Below are 17,708 nucleotides of genomic sequence, written 5' to 3'. Positions count from 1 at the left end.
GAAGGGTCAAATTTTATGACATTTTCATGTGGTAACCAGTAACCCTCCACTGTCCGCAGCGGTTCTTCTCTACCCTTTGCTGTAAAAAAAAGGTTCTGGGAATCATACCGTGGATGATCCGGTTTCGACCGCGCATCTTTCCCGGAGACGAGGAAATCGTAGAGTGAATTGGGCGTGTTTATACCACCTGGCAATCGCAAGCCAATTCCACAGATGGCGACCTGTGTTAAGCTTGCTTCATTTTTGTGTCTTTGAATGTTATCTCTCGTCGTGCTGGTATTTGTTGCCATGGTAAGGGTGGCGGGGTGGGATATGTGCTGCCACAGAATTAGCAGCTAAACCGGGCGGCCAAATTCGTTCACAATTGTTTATCGAACACTGCTTTTCCCCTTATTCAAATTCAAGGTCATCAATCTGCAAGATCGCCAAATCTTCAGCAACCAACAAGGGTATGAGGTTGTCCAGCTCAACGGAAGACGTGTAACGCAGGTCCCCCACCTGATTTCCATATTGGGCATGTTCGGTGTACAAGAGTCTTCGGACCGTGCATGTTACAGTGGGTCACTGGGAAAACAGCACTCGGACCGGCATGAAAATGATAGCCACTCATGATCCGAACTCTATCACATCGAAGTTGTTGGTAATCATTCATTAGGAATTATGCATCAAATAGTTCTGTAGACGTTTGAAGATCTACTCTGTGAGTGAAATGATGAATGTGTCCTATGTTTACCTCTGACACATGAGCTAGCCTATCATCCCTCTGCATTGACAGAGCATTGTTGATGGACAAGCCATTATAAAATAGTGCAACCTTTTGAAAGTGTGTCGAAAAAAGAAAGGCCATGTTCCGGTTGAAATCAGCGTTATGGCCACTCACGCATGCTTACAAAGAGATACCATCATGTCAGTCGTCTGACGATGAAAGGGAATCGAAAGATACAGAAGAGAGCCTGCAGGAGCAAATCCTGACCTTACAAAGCAATCTATGGTGTCTCCGCGTCAGCTTACTTTTCAGCATCGTGTCTCTCTTCTTGATGGCATCTTTCATTGTTGTCGACCGAGTTTCATATATCAATGCTACAAATAGTTGCAGTCATCTTGGCAGCGACCATAGCGGATTTGTGCCACCGGGTAAGGTTGAGTGTTCCTGAAAGATATTCTTTTCCTAATGGTTTATTCCAGAAGTTGGAGAACCTACAAGATGGACATTATTTGATTTATCTTCTCCCTATTACATTGAAGAAGACACATTTTATGACTTGAATAAGACCAAAATGGTTATCGGTAAACTAAAGGCTTTACATAATTGTATGTGCTCCGGAATTGTTTTAGTCACCACTGATATTCTTTCTAGCATCAAATGTGTTGGTCAACGGTAATTTCGCTGACTGGCACAAGCCAGACGGCAGTATAGCAAAGTTGCCAGCTTACTATTCCACCGTCTCGTACCGGCAAACCTACATCATCCGTTCATTCCATCAAATGCACTGTTTGGTAAGTCAGGCCAAGATCTCCACCAACATTTGAATACAACTCATTGACACTGAATCAGATCTCAATTGCTGAAGAGTATGGCCATCGTGTGCATAATACTTCATCGCAGTGGGCTCCTCAGCATGTTGCCCACTGCCTCAACGCGATCCGGGAGGCAATCATGTGTCTTGCTGATGCTTCTCCAATGACATATGTGAACGGATTTGCTGTAGGACATGTCACAGATGATCAGAAGTTTATGTGTAGAGATTGGGGTGCGTTACGGAAATGGGCAAATGATCCAGTTCGGGGGATCAGATACAAGAATCTTGCACCGGCAGGCGCAAAGCATGACAACTATACGGAAATTATCCCTTTCCCAGAGCTTTCGGAAATGGAAAAGCTAGGGCTTGCTTGACCAAGCTTTAACGGCGCTCAATAAAAATAGATATGAGAAAGTTTGGCAAATGAAAATACAGTAAGATCCAATGACATATGAAGATATTGTGTAGTGTAAAGGGGCTTGAAAGTGAAAGCCATGTTGAGGAGAAATTGTAAGTGTTGGGAGCAAGACACTCCATTACGCATCCAGCATAAATAGCTTAAAATTCTTCTCAAGAACTAGCATCCTGGCATGCAAAGACAGAAAAACCCAATCTTCAGAACTATTGAATTGTCCTGGAATCTAGCAATGTTATGGGCATATGATATGGGTATTTGATTAGAGTCTTTAAAGTTACCACAAAGTACCCAATTCCTTATGTTTCGCGGCAAGTTACCAAATCCAATCATTTTTGCCATCTCATCCCACCAAGCAATCAACTTCATGAGGCTCATTATAGATGCGCGTAATATTCGGCAAGTCAATTTCCCATGACTGAGGAATGCCATTGTACAGAATGCAGTGCTCGACATGCTTCGGATCCCTGCAAAGCGAGTCCAGAATCCTTGGCTTGAAGTGTGAGGCATACGTAATTCTGTCCCACACATAACTGCAATGCATGTGGTGAACTGTTCCATCTGTGAAGAGCTCGCCATGCTCTCCCTTCACCGCTATGTCGAAAGGGACCTTGTTTATTCGTTCTCTCTCGTACCAGAAAGTCGTGTTTCTCCATTGCATGTACCCAAGATACCGCTCATGCATCTCCTCATTGAAGCATCGTGGATGCATCCAGGTTGAAAGGACAAAATCATATACGCATCCCCGGGCCTTTGACTCTCGCCAATCAGGCGAACATTTACCCAACGATACAGGCTCCGGCGGTCTCGCAGGTGATATATCGCTCGTAGCTCGACCAAGGTAGAAGATAGCCACAACGGCCGGTATGAGCGCAGTTTTGCTAATGATTGACCAGATTCGCTTTCGAGTGTTTTTACGCTGTGGTATCATTCCAATAGAAAAGTCAGCGTAGCCAGTCTCTTCAGCATAGCCAGTGCTATCGATGCTGGCACCTTCATGTTGCTGTTGTTTGCTGAGTAGAATTTGTCTTTCCATAGCGAGTGATAGGGAGAAAATTGAGTTCGTGAAAAGTACTGAGCCGCTTTGCGTGTTGTTAAGCCTATCCAAATCTGGGATGGCAAAGGGTTCATGTCACCAAATCAAACCATGCCACCACGCAGGAGCTGATGGGTGGGACCCGACAACACCTTAGAATTATAGTTCGCACGATGCTTCGGACCGCGGAAGTCAACCTTGACCTGGTCTGTACCAAAGGTCGAATGCAGAAGGAATCATAGCCAATGGGATACGAAAGGGGTGACGAAGAAAAAATTCAGCCCACTCAATCCCTTTGGACAATCGAAAAGCTTGTTTGAGCTTGTGAGCTTATTGACCCAAACTCGCAGATACTTTACGACAGCTACCAAATAGTTTAACATTACCACTGCCCATCCATACAAGCTCCTGAGTCTAAGCTCATTGACGAAAAGTCCTATCATACATGCAAAATCTCATTTTGTGTGACGCACTGTTATTCAATCATTCTCAACAATGCCAACCACCAACCCCGCATTGATTCAAGATATCCCGCGATCTCGCGGCGAACCGCCTCCGTTATTCTTGATCCACGATGCCAGTGGCCTCTTAACAAGTTACTTCAAACTCGGCTCACTAGCGCGACGCGTATACGGAATATGGGATCCCAAGTTCGATGCAGATGGTATTGGCGGGTGGCAAAGCGTTCACGCCATTGCTGAAGCTTACATTCGTCTCATAAAGCGGGTGATGCTAAGAGGTGAAATTGTTCTTGGTGGTAAGTCGAGGTGGACAAGATAAATGGACCATGACATGGATAGCAAGTGTCATTTGTGCTGATTGAAGGACAGGTTGGTCATTTGGCGGCGTTCTTTCGGTTCAGATTGCACATATGCTGACGACGTCAGGTAGAGGACTGCGAGTATCTCGAATTGTCCTTATCGACTCTGTTTACCCCCGCTGCCCGCGGCCGGAAGCCCAGAAGGAACCTGCGAAACTGCATCATGCCCCTGAACTACCTGGAGTTAGTCAGGAAACGCGCGAAAAGCTCATGACAGCGCTTATGAGAGCAACTTGCCTTTCAGATCAGTGGGATCCGCCCAGGTGGTCAATGCCACGCTCTGGACTGCTCGGTGCAACGCGATCATATGGGGTTGACCCATCACCACCACATACTGTATTAATTAAAGCTAAGGATATGGTTCCTATGTCAGAACCAGGTGAGAAGTGCCCACTCGACAGAACTAGGTTTCTCCCACAGCTCGGATGGGAGGACATGCAGGAAGGCTTTGTTGAGCATATCCTTGAAACGTCTGGAAACCACTATAGCATTTTCGACCAGGAACATGTAAGAAGTGGTCTGGCGTTTTGTTTGAAGACCATGCTAATATAAAGGAACAGATCAATATTATCACAGCAAATGTTAGGAAAGCCCTCGATATGAGTCTAGATTAGATAAACGAAGCCATTTGCTTGGTTGTCGATCTACTTGTGGAGGATTTAACTTGCATTCAACGAGAAACATCTCAGAATTAGGCCCTCGCATTGATCAACCTCAAAGAGTGACAAAAAAATCAAATAGTGCTTTTTTGAACAAATCAAATTTCATTACACGGTCAGAAATGATGGTCTATTGTCTCGTCCATTCGCCCTTGTTTGAGTCGACGTCTCATCTGCTGTACATTGCTAGCTTCAAGGCATGAAATTATTTCACAAGCTGACCACTGACCAGCTGCAAGCTGCATAATACATCATATCTAAACGTTCAAGGCAATATCTCCTGATACACATCTTTCTTGTCATCTGGTGCGACATTCATCCACTTCACAGATCGGACGGGGTCGTGAGCCCATTCTCTCAGGGCAAAGAAATCCCGACAATGTGACTGTTGATCATCCGTAGTATGACCAACTCCCATTCCATTTACATAGGATATAGGTGTGGCGTCAGCTAAACAGGTAACAGCTGATCTTAAAGTGTTAAGGCAATGAATAACATGCCCTGTTTCCCACTTTGGAGTTTTGTTGAGCACTCTGTATCCAATGTCCTCGAAAATTATAGACTGCAGGTCTTGTCAATATCGACCCGGTAAAGGGCTTACGAAACCAACTCACCACACAGTGCATTTGGTGGAACGCTCTGATGCTATACAGCTCTGAGCCTTTCCGCGTAATGTAGGCGGGTAATGGTTGCTTCTCATCATTGAAATCCATATAAGTTGTGTACTTTCCGTTTATACGTACGTTGGAAGCTAGCAAACGTCAAAGTGTATTCTCTCTTGTTAACGTGTGATTGTATACCATTATGCAGCATCTTGAATTCTCTAGCTGCCCTTTGCACGCTTTCGAGGCTCTCAAACACATCGGCTTTAAAAAAGTGTGGATCGCTTTCATCATCATATTTCATCCACTTAAGTGGCTGCCCAATTTCTTCAGCACCTCTCTTGTCAGTTGAAAGCAGTCGTGCAGAGAACTTGGCAGTCCATACCCGGAGGAACAAACCCACTCGGATCAACGCCAAGCGGGATTTCATCATGGCGATGCCAGAAGAGCTGGAATCCAAGAAAAACAACTAGGCCCAGCAGGATTGCAATTATGACGCCTTCAGTTAATGCTATCTTTTGCAGACGTCGAAAGTTTTGATCCCAAACCTTGCATTCATGGTTCCAATTGTCCAGGAAAGAGGGCGAACATGCATCGTCATCTTGGCTATCGACCTTGTCGAAATTTTCGAAATCGTCGTCGGCATCGGCTTCCTCGAGAGCGTTGTACCTCACTGTTTTGTCCATATCCTTAGCAAAAGTCACACGCTTCCCCATATTGACTGATTAAACAATTGATAATAGTGCTTGGATGCAAGTGCGCCAATCTGAGCCAGAGTAGCAGCTAACGTACGATCACTAGTTCGTTCCAATGACGTGGATTGAGACTTCAAGTCACAACAACGCCATCGAGACCTTGATCCCACGGACCGACAGACTGCAAGGTTTATGGTTTTGTTTCAAGGTATCCATCTTAATGTCTACCGCGGACCGAAGGTTCACTGGTGGTCCACCCATATACCCGAGTCAGTGAAGTAGCCCAAACTAGCTCTTCTGAGGCTGTGTTCTAGACCCCTGCCGGTTTTGGTCGTCTGCCGTGACAGTCACTAAGCTTGACCTGGAGTGTCCATGGCAATCAGCTTCGAGAAGTGCGTACACCGAAATTCTTGTATTTTTCTTCACACTTTTACCTAAGCACAGTAATTTTAGCAGGATATCGAACGACTTGGGGCTTCAAAATGACCAGTAAAGTCGACGAGGTGACATGGAGATCTTTGCCGAGAAAAGACCAGCTCGCTATTTTGTGCTTTTTGCGATTCGCTGAGCCAGTTGTTAGCATCTCACTGCTTGTATGAGCTGGACGCACCCGCCAAACGAGAACCTGACTTGTGCTAATATTCTTGTAATAGACATACCTTTTCTACCAGCTACAATCTTTAGACCCTAAACTCGACTCTGGGGCAATTGTGCGTCAGGTTGCCTATCTACAAACAAGTTTTATGCTTTCGCAGTGTTTATCGTCCATGTTTCTTGGGAAGTTTGCAGACTCACATAGGGGCGGGAGAAAGCCTGTTCTCCTGCTGGGAGTTCTGGGATCACGTAAGGGTTAAATGATCATACTTGTCAATGCATCAGTGCTGAACTGCCGACAGTCGTAGGTTGTGTCTCGTTTGGGTTTATCACCAACTTCAAACAGGCCTTGGCCCTTCGAATTCTCGAGGGGCTTGTCAATGGCAATGTTGCAACTATTCGGACGATGGTCTCTGAAGTAGTTGCAGAGAAACGGTATGTTATCTACCAGACCTTATGATGGCCACTTTATTAATTCAGCGACTAGCTATCAGCCTCATGCTTTCTTGCTTCTTCCAATCTCGTTTAACGTAGCCGCAATGTTCAGTCCTCTAATGGCTGGCCAGCTAGCAGACCTTCCTGGAAAATATCCAGAGAAGTTCGGAAACAATTCGTTCCTTAAGGCCTGGCCATACTCCCCTCCTGCGTTATTGAGTGGTCTTTTCCTTCTGATTGCCCTGTGTGCTGTTTTCTTCTTCTTGGAAGAGGTATGTGAAATGGCTTCTGCTTGTTTCCTCGTGGAACTACTGACTGGTCAACTTTCCATAGACGCTTGAACCAATACGAGACCGCTTCGACCCCGGGATTGAAATTTCCTCGAGAGTCAGATCAGTCATATTTGGAGTCAAAGCTACCACGCCAAGTCAGATAGAACAAGAGGAGACTGCGCATGGAGAGACATCGCGCATGATTACCAATGTGCCAGAAATTGATGAAAGAGACCTGGAAGAAGATTGTATCTCGGAGGGAGATTCTGTCTCTCTCAAGCCAGCAAAGTCTCCACCCATCCTGCCACTTCGCCGCATGTTTACAAAGAATATGTGCTTCACACTGCTGGCATACGCAATCCAGGAATACCATATCACGACCTACAATACTCTATGGACAAGTTTCCTGAGCGATCCCGTCGACACAAAAAACCGAGCGAGACTACCTTTTCTTTTTTCTGGTGGTGCTGGAATGAAGCCTGACCGTATAATGTGGTCATTGTTCATTGTCGGAGTCATGGGCCTTCCAACCCAACTGTTCATCTACCCTCGCATCAGCCGGCGTATGGGAACGTTGAAAATGTGGAGGACATTCATGATGGGAATGCCATTGCTATACTTCATAATTCCATATATCGCAGCTGTACCCTCTACTGCTGCGCCGCCGGCAGGTAAGGAGGGATTTTGGGTATGGTTTGTGATTGTTCTTGCACAAGTTCTCATGGTTGGAACATCAACCTTTGTTGTTCCAGCGCAGCTGGTACTGACAAATCTGTACGTGCTCAGACATCATGAAGGACATTGAGATACAAAAAATGCTAATGATGATCAGATCGTCACCCCACCCATCGGCCCTGGCACGAACGCATAGTAGTGCTTTCCTGCTCACAGGCCTGGTCAGATCAGCTACATCGTCTATCGCCGGTGTTATATACAGCTATGGGTCTTCGCATAACATCACGGGGCTTGTGTGGTGGATTGCCAGCGGCGTCGCAGCTCTGGGTTGCTTGAACAGTCGTATTGTCAAAGAGGGTAGTGGACATGAAATATGGCTTACGGGGGACACTGAGTAGAACAGGAAAAAAGGAAATAGTAGACAATTACAAGGACATAATCTGACTTGGGACCGTACTTTCTTAAGACGTGGTCCCAAAATCCATCGTCAGCATTGTTTAGATTTCTGTTAGATTCACACTACTTTTCAAGGTTTTCAAATAGCATCAAATCCTTAAGCAAGTGGTCTCTGTGATATATGAAATTTGAACAGAAGTGATTGTATTTGACGAATAGCGGCAATGGATAAGACGCATGTTAGCTTGAGGCAGTCGCCAAAAAGACTCTCTGAAGTCTCGAATCCCTCAAATCTCCATCGGTGTAATCTATTTGAGAGAAGCCTGCAGCCTTGAAAGCATCTTTCCACACCATTTCATCCGCTGTAGCATGGGTGCGTTTATCGTTGAACAACCACCAACCTTCGAACAGCCCAAAGACAAAGTCGGCCCAACATAAGCGCTCCTGTACCTCCATGACAAGCGCAAATCCTTCTGGTAGTAGAAATTGATGCATATTATGGAGTGATTTGACGATATTTGGCGTAGCATGCACTGCATTTACGGCAATTACAATATGTTGAGTCCCCACCAAGTCCGCTGGAGGCGGCTTTTCGATATCGTGTGTCCTGTACGTCATGAAAGGGTACTCTTTGAATCTCCGTGCTGCCTGGGCTGTGAAGCCCGGAGCAATATCCGTGAAGGTATACTCAACGGATATGCCCGATCTTGCGAGTAGTGGTGCTAACCATTTCGTTGTACCACCTGTTCCGGCACCCAACTCGAGGATTTTCAACTTCGCTCCAAAAGGCACCATGTCTCCTCCAGTAAAGCGATGCAAGAAGTCTTCCATAACATTATGAAACGCCTTGCTGGGGTGCGCTACACCATAGATATCTTCGAGATACTCTCGACCTTCTGGCGTTCCAAAGATAGATCTGACACCATCTGTGCGACCAGCATATATTTCAGCCAGACTTTTTCCGGCATGATATATCAATTTGTTCAAAGATGTATACGCCGGAAAATCTTCGAGTATCTGCTGAAGTGCTTCCTTTTCATTATTTGGTGGTAGGGGCTTATCGGTTCGGATGTAATGGTCTCCTTCATGTCGAATGAGACCGGCTTCTATAAGCATACCCAGACAGAATTCGAGTTGTTTTTGAACATTTGTCACAGCTTTGATCGGCTTCAACTTCTGACCAGGCTTTGTTCTACCCACGTCACATCGCAGCTTCTGAAATGCTTTGATGATTAACAGGGTAATGAGCCTTTTCTGCTGCTCGTGAACATTATCGTAGTACCCCGCAAAGCCGGCTGCGGTGATAATGCTATCTGTGTTGGATTTTGTTTCTTGGAAAGTTGAGACTGACTTGGACGGCTGTATATAGAGGTGTGGCTCTCTTTCGGCGATGAGCTTCTCATCGACTGTAAAGGCTAGCTGTGTCCGAGACATCTTGTACTAATCGTGGAAGTTGAAGGAAGGCTCAAATTTCAGCCGAAGTTTCAAAGGCCTATCTACAAACCCGATGCCTGAGCAAAATCCTTTCTTTTGTCAAGGTTCGGTCAAGCTAATTACATTTCTGAAGGGGGCGGTAGGCCGGACTGACACGCAGCTGTGGGCAAAGTGGGTCCGACCTATTCCGGTGCGGCGGTCCGTTCGGAAATAGCAAAACTTGGAGACACCCAAGGCAGCTGAAATGCGGTATGTAGTAGGGCAAATGAAACCTGAATCATGAGCTTTGTAGCAACACTTGCGGAACTCGGATGCGTCCTACTATCTTCAGCAAGATGAGGAAAGCTTCCAAGTCATCAAATATGAGTTGCTACAAAAGCTGAATAATCAGGGCTGGAACATAGTCCTTTACTTATAGTGAAGGCAATTACCTCGTGGGTAGAAGATCGGTGCAAAGAGATCAGCATAGAGAGCCTAGTGTAATTTACTTTACTATCTACTACCACCTACTAATCAATAGTATACACCAACTTTCCTGCACTTACATTTCCTTGTTTCAAGTACTGAATCCCATGTAAAATACCTTCTAAGCCTGGACCGCCTTGATTGACAATCTGCCTGACTGGTCGAAACTTGTCTTCCTTGAGAAGTTCATAACTGACATTCCAGAAAGACTTGCCAAATTCATAATCCTCTTGTCTAGGCTCAACGATAGTCTCCTTCTCAATGATCTCTCCCAAAATGGTGTACCCTAGGGTGGTTGAACAGGACACTTTTGGGTTAATCTTTTTGACAACGGAAGGGACCAAGTACAACAAACTGCTGTAATGACCACCCCGGATCGACAGAGAAGCTGCACAAATACGCGCTGACTGAGCCGTTGCTATGCAATCCCAAGCATGCCTAAGCCTCCCCCCTGTGAATGCCTTGATCTGCTCTACGCAATCTTCGGCTTTGTAATCAACACAGTAGTCAGCCCCCATAGACTTGACATAGTCGAAGTTTTTAGGTGAACAAGTCACTGTGACTGTGCAGCCCGACAATTTTGCAAATTGAATACCCATGATTCCTGAGGAGGTGCTTCCACCATAAATCAGCAATGGAATGGATTTGTTTGATGGTTTGTTCGGCAAGGGTAGCCCCAAAGATTGATAAAGCCCTTGGCCCTGATAAAGGTTAGCCGTTTCTTTGAAGATAGGTTAAAAGATATACAAACCACCGCAACTAGACCAGAGCCGATGGCCGCTGCTTCAGTGTCGTCCACATGATCTGGAATCTTCAACTGAAGGCTGGCTTTTGCGATAAGAAACTCTGCGAATGCACCGTCTTCCTTTTGTCTCACATTTCTACAAAACCATACAGTCAGCAATCATCAGACCAACCAAACTAACAAACAAATTTAATGTCACTTACGAGCCATTAACAATTCCAAATACTCTATCGCCAGGTTTAAAGTCTTTGTCTACCCCAGGACCTACTTCAACGACCACGCCGGCATAATCCAAACCCGGTCGGGTGCCGGTAGGATTGCCAACCCACATAAAATCAATATGTTTCCAGTCTGACGGGTTTATGGCAACAGCGGTAGTTTTTATAAGCAAATAGCCATCCTTTAGTTTTGGAAGCGATGAGCTGGTGATCTCTGCTTGGCCACGCCCGCGGATGATGATAGCCTTCATCTGATTAGGAAGATTTTGAGCCATAATCGAGCAGCTTAACTCTAAAAAAGCTTTTGCGAATAATTTGATAAAAGACCTCGCAATCTTGTTGCGTGAATGTCCTTTGTTAAGCCTGGATGGTGGGATTTGCCCTGAAAGAACCGACTACACCTAGGTAATCTTTTCCAGTACAATAGTCTGGAATATTAGCCAGTGCTATGTCCTCAATGGGCGCGCTTGCTGTTACCGGAACCGGACGTCGGCGGCCGTAAGCTTCTCGGACCGCGCTGCATGTGCAAGGGCCAGGTTACTATACGTCGAAACAACATCCATGGACCGATACGTTCGTAAATGAAAAAACATAATTAGACTTTCGGACCATACTTACTGACCGCCAAACTCACGGGCAAGAACAAATCAGGCAAGTAGACAGAACATTACTTGGTCTTGAATGTATTAGAACCAACTTCATACTCCTCTTTTGTATTAAGAAGCTCTTTCTAGCGTTAAAGTAAATTCGATTTGCCCGTCACATTGCGTGCTGTTTATGCCAACTTTCACCTTATCTTTACATATGTAATCCTTACCTACAAGGTTCAGAAGCATCTTAACACTGTTACACTACGAGCATCTCTATGATGCTGTCCAAATCAGGCATAGTTACACCGTCCTCTGAGATGGACTCATCAGATCCTATCGCTATTGTGGGAATGGCCGTGAGGCTACCTGGAGGTGTTCACAACACTGAAGACTTCTGGAATTTGATGATAAGTTAACCCTGTTCGCGCTATAATTCGGGCGAGCGCAACCAACAATGATGGCCGGTCAAACGGCATCATGAGCCCAAACACTTATTTGCAAGAAGCTTTGATTCGAAAGACTTATGAGAAGGCTGGTATAAGCGACTTTTCGAAAACGGCATTCTTCGAGTGCCATGGCACCGGCACGCCGACAGGCGACCCGCTAGAGGTGGCAGCTGTTGCGCGAATTTGGAAAGATTATGATGGCGTCATGATCGGAGCTGTGAGCTAATGCCTTGTTCAAATATTATTGTTAAAGTTCTAATCTTGATAGGTAAAACCAAATGTCGGACATTCTGAGGGCGCTGCTGGCCTAACTAGCGTCATCAAAGCAGTTCTCTCCCTTGAGAACAGAATTATACCGCCAAATATTTATTTGGACAACCCAAATCCTAGAATTCCATGGGAAGAAGCCAAACTTTCAGTCCCGACAGAGCCAACACCTTGGCCTGCCGGCCGCGATGAGCGAATTAGCGTCAACTCCTTCGGTGTTGCAGGTTCAAATGCACACGTAAACCTCTACCGCCCCCTCTTGATGACTGAAACCTTTCTAATCATGTTTCTAATCCAGGTCATTCTTGAGTCTTTCGAAGGTTGGCAGAAGATGCAAGACGACGCTAGCTCTATCAGCTCGGATTCCGGTATCAGCGTTCGTTCAGCTGACGAACGCCTTCTGCTTTTCTCCGCCTCCCATCTGACATCCGTGGCGAAGCAAGTTGAGCAACATCAAGAGTACATCAAGACCAAGACAGCTGATTTGGACGATCTTGCCTATACCTTGAGTCATCATCGCGACCATCTAAATTGCCGCGCGTATGCCGTCACAAACCATCAGGGAGACTTTGAGACAAGCAGCTTCAAACGCAAGCCTACAGTTCCACGTCGGACTGTCTTAGTATTCACAGGCCAGGGTGTCCATTGGGCGGGTATGGGAAAAGCTCTAATTGAGAAAAATCCAGTGTTCCGAGAATCCATTCAAAAGTTGGACATCTGGCTCCAGTCTCTGCCGGAGACTTACCGGCCAACTTGGTCTCTCGAGAAGGAGCTTTGTGTTGATGATGCGTCTAGCAAAGTGGGCCAGCGTGGATATTCTCACCCTTGCGCTACGGCTGTACAAATCGCCTTGACTGATGTCCTCGCCAATCTTAACATTCGACCTCAAGCAGTCTCCGGTCACTCTGGAGGAGAGGCTGCTGCAGCCTATGCTGCCGGGAGTCTCTCAGCAGAGGCTGCCATGGCAGTCGCTTACTTCCGCGGGTGGCTCCTGGTGAACGGGACTGTTCCGCCAGGAACCATGGCTGCTGTCAGTCTAGGCCCCCGAGAAGTCGAACCATTTCTCATTCCCGGCGTTGTCATCGGTTGTGAGAATAGCCAGCTCAATACCACACTTTCTGGAGACCCAGTATGCATCCAGCATTGCATTGATCAAATTACGCGCCGCCACCCGGATGTGAAAGCCAAGGTTCTTAACCTTGAAACATCTTTTCACTCTCCCTGGATTGAGCCTCTTGCTGGGCCTTACGAAGAGCTTCTCAGGCCTTATCTATCCGAGGCTAAGGCTCCCAGTGTCCCTCACTTCTCCAGTGTCACTGGCCTTGAGATGATGGGAGATGACTTCGGGGTAAATTACTGGCGTCGTAACTTTGTACAGCCTGTGTTGTTCAACACAGCCCTACGGACATTACTGAAGAGCAACAATAGCAATCTCTTCATCGAAGTTGGTCCACACCCAGCGCTACAACGGCCTATGAATGAAATCATCCGCAGTGTTCCCGATGCCACTTGCGAGTACGTCGCCACATTACGCAGAGCTGAGGATACTAATACATCAATGCTCAAGCTGGCCGGCGAACTTTTCATTCAGGGTGTAGAGGTAGATCTATCAAGCATAATACCCAAAGGCAGAGTACTCACCGATTTGCCTACTTATCCCTGGCTTCACGACGTGTCATACTTTGACGAGCCAAGAAACCCCGCTCGTTATAAGCAAAGGAAGCATCCTCGCCATGTCCTTCTTGGGTCCAGGGTGCTCGAAGGCAATGACATTGAGCCAGCATGGAGAAACATGCTTGACTTGAAAGAAGTTCCTTGGTTGATGGATCACATTGTTAATGGCCAAGTTGTCTTTCCGGGTGCAGGTTACATGGCGATGGCGGGAGAGGCTATGCGACAAGTTTCACATGGCGAAGATGCCTATACTATTCGCGACATGTCTATTACGACTGGCCTAACGCTACCCAAAGAGAAGAAAATGGAGCTCTATACACGCATGATCCCCGATGACAAGCCATGCGAAGAGGGCCAGTGGTACAATTTTAAGATCATGTCTTACGACGGGCATCACTGGCTAACTCACTGTTCTGGCTTCATCAGATCTGGCGCTGAAGCGGAGAGAACATCCATCACGTGGAGCCAAGCAGAACAGGAGTTTTCTCGCAAGATTGAAGCTGAAGCCTGGTACAAGGCGGTCAAAGCCATTGGAATTGACTGGCAGACTGCCTTTCAAGGCCTCGATCAAATTACGGCTAGCCCCACGACTCGAGAGGCGACTGCGTCTGTGTACGATTTCGAGGACACTACACACTATGCGGCACATCCCACTCTCCTAGACCAGATATTACAAATCAACCTGATTGCTCAAACCCATGGGCAAAAAAGGCGACTGGATACAATTCTTCTTCCGACCTTCGTCTCTCGTTTGGGTGTTTTGGGCAATCAAGAGCTTTGCATGAGAACCTATGGCTGTATTAAAGAAAGTCCAGAAGGCATAATTGCAAACTCTTCGATTTACACTGAGAACGGGAAGCCAACTGTCTACCTTGAAGGCCTTTCTTACTCCGAGCTGCCTGTGGCCAAGCGTGAGGAAGTCCTGCTCGGATCAACCTTTGAGTGGAAGCAGGATATTACCATGATCGACACTGTGAATGAAGTCAATGGCAAAGACACCCTGGAGGAGCTTCACAATACGATTAGCCTCTTGGCCTTCAAAATTCCTGACTCTAAGATTATCGAGTTTGGTTCAGGAACCGTTAACGTCACGCGAGTCGCTCTTGAAGCTGTTCACCCTAGTCAACACAAGCGGCTTTATTCGGAATACACCTACGTCTGTATAGCTGAAGAGAACCTCACCCAGCTATCTGAAGACATGAGCGAATTTAAGGACGAGGAGATATCGCTTGTCGATATTGAACAGCTTTCATTCTGTAGTGCTGTCGACATTGTCATATTGCCTTTATCAACTCTATTATCCGACGAAGGGTTTTTACAAGACGATCTTACCGAGTTAAAGATGATTCAGACTACTGGAGGCAGACTAGTCGTTCACGATCTTGACGGTGCTTGCAATCGCAGCGTTCAAGAGGATGAGATCATCCAGCGATTGGATAGCCTAGGTTACACTTTCCACTCTAAAACAAGCCATGGATTGATTCTTGGGGAGCCAAACAAGAGACAACTCTCGAAAAATCACACAGATGTTGACATCCTAGCTAACGATACTCCACAAGGTAAAAAGCTTGCCATCGAAGTTCAAAATTATTTGCAAGAACAGGGCCTTCAGGCTCACATTTCTTTCAGCAAAATTGTCCCTTCTGAGTCCGTAAACACAATTTCTCTCCTGGACATTGACAGTACCGTCGTCTATGATCTCAACTCTCAAACTTTCAGGCCATTCATGGACAGTTTATGTAACCTGAAAGGTTCTCTTATTTGGGTTCTTCCCTCCGTTCATGCTTCTTGTAATGATCCTCGACCCGCCATGGTACAGGGCGCTGCGAGAACTCTTCGCATGGAAAACAAAGCAGACATCACTCTTGTCGAGGTTGATGATGTCTCAATTCAACAAAAGGGCTTCCCTAAAGCCCTCTACAAAATCTACCAAAGCCTCACCAAGCGGCGCAAAGGCGGCGAACTCGATCCTGATTACGACTATTCGATCTTACAAGGCCAAGTGCACATCCCCCGGATGTATTGGTTTGGTTTGTCCCACCCAGAAGTTGGCAAAGGTACTCCAGACAGAAGTGGAGTGCCTAAGTTCCGCGAAGATGTATCATACCTCCTTGTAGGTGGGATGGGTGGCCTTGGTCAGTCCGTCGCCACTTGGCTGCTTGAGCATGGCGCACGCAACTTGATATTTCTCTCAAGATCTGCAGCCAGTTCCAAGAACCATTCTTTCGTTAAGGAGCTGAAGAGCTATCCCAATGCTACAATCACAACTGTTTCAGGAGACGTCAGCAAACCTGAAGACGTTTCGAACGCTATCAAGCAGGCTTCTAAACCTATCGCTGGGGTTTTCCAGCTATCATTGGTTCTCAAGGTATGATTACTCGTTAATTTTCATCCAGAAAGAAAGTGCTTAAATCAACAATAGGATAACTCAACGACCGAAATGACCTTCGAAGAGTGGAATGATGTCGTCAGTCCTCGCGTCCACGGTACTTGGAATATTCACCAGGCCCTTCTTGAGGCTCAGAACCCTCTCGACTTTTTCGTTATCTTCGGGTCTGGTGGTGGTCATACAGGTTACTACGGCCAAGCCAACTACAGTGCAGCCAACACTTACCTCGATGCATTTGTGCAGTATCGGCACAAAGTTGGCCTCCCAGCATCAATCATTGATCTTGGCGTGGTAGGCGACGTCGGCTATCTCTTAGAGAGGGATGATCTCTACGAAGGTTTTAAAAACGGCGGTTTCTTCTTTCTTAAGGAGCAGGACGTCCTCGATTACACAGCAATCGCCATAGGCCATTCCACCGGTGGCCCTTACAGTAGCTTTTGTCTGGGCGGTCTTTCCGAAAAGGCACTCTCTGATCCATCCAACCGCGTCAACTGGAAAAGGGATGTCCGCTTCGCACAATCCCACTACTTCCACAAAGCTAAAGAGACGGGAGGTGGGGAATCTACGGAGGACAATGGGACGGAAGCTTTTGTAACTCTTGCGAGGTCTGATCCCACTACCCTACGAGACAGCACCTCAGTTACAGGCCTTGCTCAGCTGATCAGCGCAACGTTGAGCCATCTGATGCTACGGCCTGTAGAGGATTTCCCGCTCTCCGAAAGTTTAACATCTATCGGTCTTGATTCCATCATTTCCATTGAGTTGGTAGATTGGATCCACCAGCAATTCCACGTTGGCATGACTTCAATGGAGGTTACTCAGTGCGCCTCACTGATTCACCTTGCTGAGAAGATTATTGAACAGTTGATTGCGGCATCTTAGAATGTACAATGATTGTTAAGGTCTATCTTATTTTGAATGATAGTTAATACGCAGAAAGTTTTCATTTAGCTAGAAAGATATATAAGGGTTCTTGTTGTTGAAAGCAAGCAATTCGTAACACTCCTTTTGACTTGTTTCCTCGGGGTTGGTTAGGATAGACGCCCGTGCTAAAGGATCTATATTAGCGACGCAACAAAACTCTGTGCTAGTATACGTATTGAAAGCATTTACAAGATAACTTCATTTGCATTTTCGACCTTAAACTGAATCCCCCGTTGTCACAAGATCTCTGATACCACACAATAACGCAAAAACGCAATCCCGGACATCATAAGTAAATTTCAAACTAGCCACACAAAATAATATTCAAATGATATGCTTAGGTAGTAAGACATAAAAGACGCTATATGAACCTTCTTGGTCTTCTTGGACAATGTTATTCTTTATATTCCAGATGTTATCTCCCCAAATATTTCCTA

General features: G+C 46.2%; 8 protein-coding genes across 8 annotated transcripts; 4 read left to right on the top strand and 4 right to left on the bottom strand.

Moving 5' to 3' along the window:
- Window positions 1-845: 845 nt before the first annotated feature.
- CTRU02_211719 (uncharacterized protein) lies at window positions 846-1,894 on the top strand (the record flags this gene model as incomplete). Its single annotated transcript, XM_036733914.1, has 4 exons — window positions 846-1,134; window positions 1,186-1,311; window positions 1,358-1,497; window positions 1,556-1,894. The coding sequence occupies 4 exons, from the start codon at window positions 846-848 to the stop codon at window positions 1,892-1,894; spliced, it is 894 nt and encodes a 297-aa protein (XP_036574354.1).
- A 384-nt stretch (window positions 1,895-2,278) lies between these two features.
- Window positions 2,279-2,971, bottom strand: CTRU02_211718 (uncharacterized protein; the record flags this gene model as incomplete). Its single annotated transcript, XM_036733915.1, has 1 exon — window positions 2,279-2,971. One exon carries the CDS (start codon window positions 2,969-2,971, stop codon window positions 2,279-2,281), a length of 693 nt encoding a protein of 230 aa, XP_036574355.1.
- Window positions 2,972-3,466: 495 nt separating this feature from the next.
- CTRU02_211717 (thioesterase domain containing protein) lies at window positions 3,467-4,405 on the top strand (the record flags this gene model as incomplete). The annotated part of the gene is made up of 3 exons (XM_036733916.1): window positions 3,467-3,728; window positions 3,802-4,298; window positions 4,352-4,405. 3 exons carry the CDS (start codon window positions 3,467-3,469, stop codon window positions 4,403-4,405), a joined length of 813 nt encoding a protein of 270 aa, XP_036574356.1.
- Window positions 4,406-4,715: 310 nt separating this feature from the next.
- On the bottom strand, window positions 4,716-5,768 carry CTRU02_211716 (uncharacterized protein; the record flags this gene model as incomplete). Its single annotated transcript, XM_036733917.1, has 4 exons — window positions 4,716-5,012; window positions 5,065-5,210; window positions 5,251-5,379; window positions 5,438-5,768. The coding sequence occupies 4 exons, from the start codon at window positions 5,766-5,768 to the stop codon at window positions 4,716-4,718; spliced, it is 903 nt and encodes a 300-aa protein (XP_036574357.1).
- A 461-nt stretch (window positions 5,769-6,229) lies between these two features.
- On the top strand, window positions 6,230-8,121 carry CTRU02_211715 (major facilitator superfamily transporter; the record flags this gene model as incomplete). The annotated part of the gene is made up of 6 exons (XM_036733918.1): window positions 6,230-6,340; window positions 6,401-6,590; window positions 6,644-6,776; window positions 6,829-7,048; window positions 7,110-7,822; window positions 7,881-8,121. 6 exons carry the CDS (start codon window positions 6,230-6,232, stop codon window positions 8,119-8,121), a joined length of 1,608 nt encoding a protein of 535 aa, XP_036574358.1.
- Window positions 8,122-8,359: 238 nt separating this feature from the next.
- Window positions 8,360-9,553, bottom strand: CTRU02_211714 (polyketide synthase; the record flags this gene model as incomplete). Its single annotated transcript, XM_036733919.1, has 1 exon — window positions 8,360-9,553. One exon carries the CDS (start codon window positions 9,551-9,553, stop codon window positions 8,360-8,362), a length of 1,194 nt encoding a protein of 397 aa, XP_036574359.1.
- Window positions 9,554-10,062: 509 nt separating this feature from the next.
- On the bottom strand, window positions 10,063-11,256 carry CTRU02_211713 (TOXD; the record flags this gene model as incomplete). The annotated part of the gene is made up of 3 exons (XM_036733920.1): window positions 10,063-10,719; window positions 10,770-10,899; window positions 10,967-11,256. The coding sequence occupies 3 exons, from the start codon at window positions 11,254-11,256 to the stop codon at window positions 10,063-10,065; spliced, it is 1,077 nt and encodes a 358-aa protein (XP_036574360.1).
- Window positions 11,257-12,048: 792 nt separating this feature from the next.
- Window positions 12,049-17,229, top strand: CTRU02_211712 (polyketide synthase; the record flags this gene model as incomplete). The annotated part of the gene is made up of 3 exons (XM_036733921.1): window positions 12,049-12,234; window positions 12,286-16,326; window positions 16,381-17,229. The coding sequence occupies 3 exons, from the start codon at window positions 12,049-12,051 to the stop codon at window positions 17,227-17,229; spliced, it is 5,076 nt and encodes a 1,691-aa protein (XP_036574361.1).
- Window positions 17,230-17,708: the final 479 nt, after the last annotated feature.

Source organism: Colletotrichum truncatum (assembly GCF_014235925.2).
Source record: "Colletotrichum truncatum strain CMES1059 chromosome Unknown Contig_0008, whole genome shotgun sequence".
In the NCBI taxonomy this organism is placed as follows: Eukaryota; Fungi; Ascomycota; class Sordariomycetes; order Glomerellales; family Glomerellaceae; genus Colletotrichum; species Colletotrichum truncatum.
Note: the sequence above shows the minus strand (reverse complement) of the source record. Positions and strands in the feature narration are given on the sequence as shown.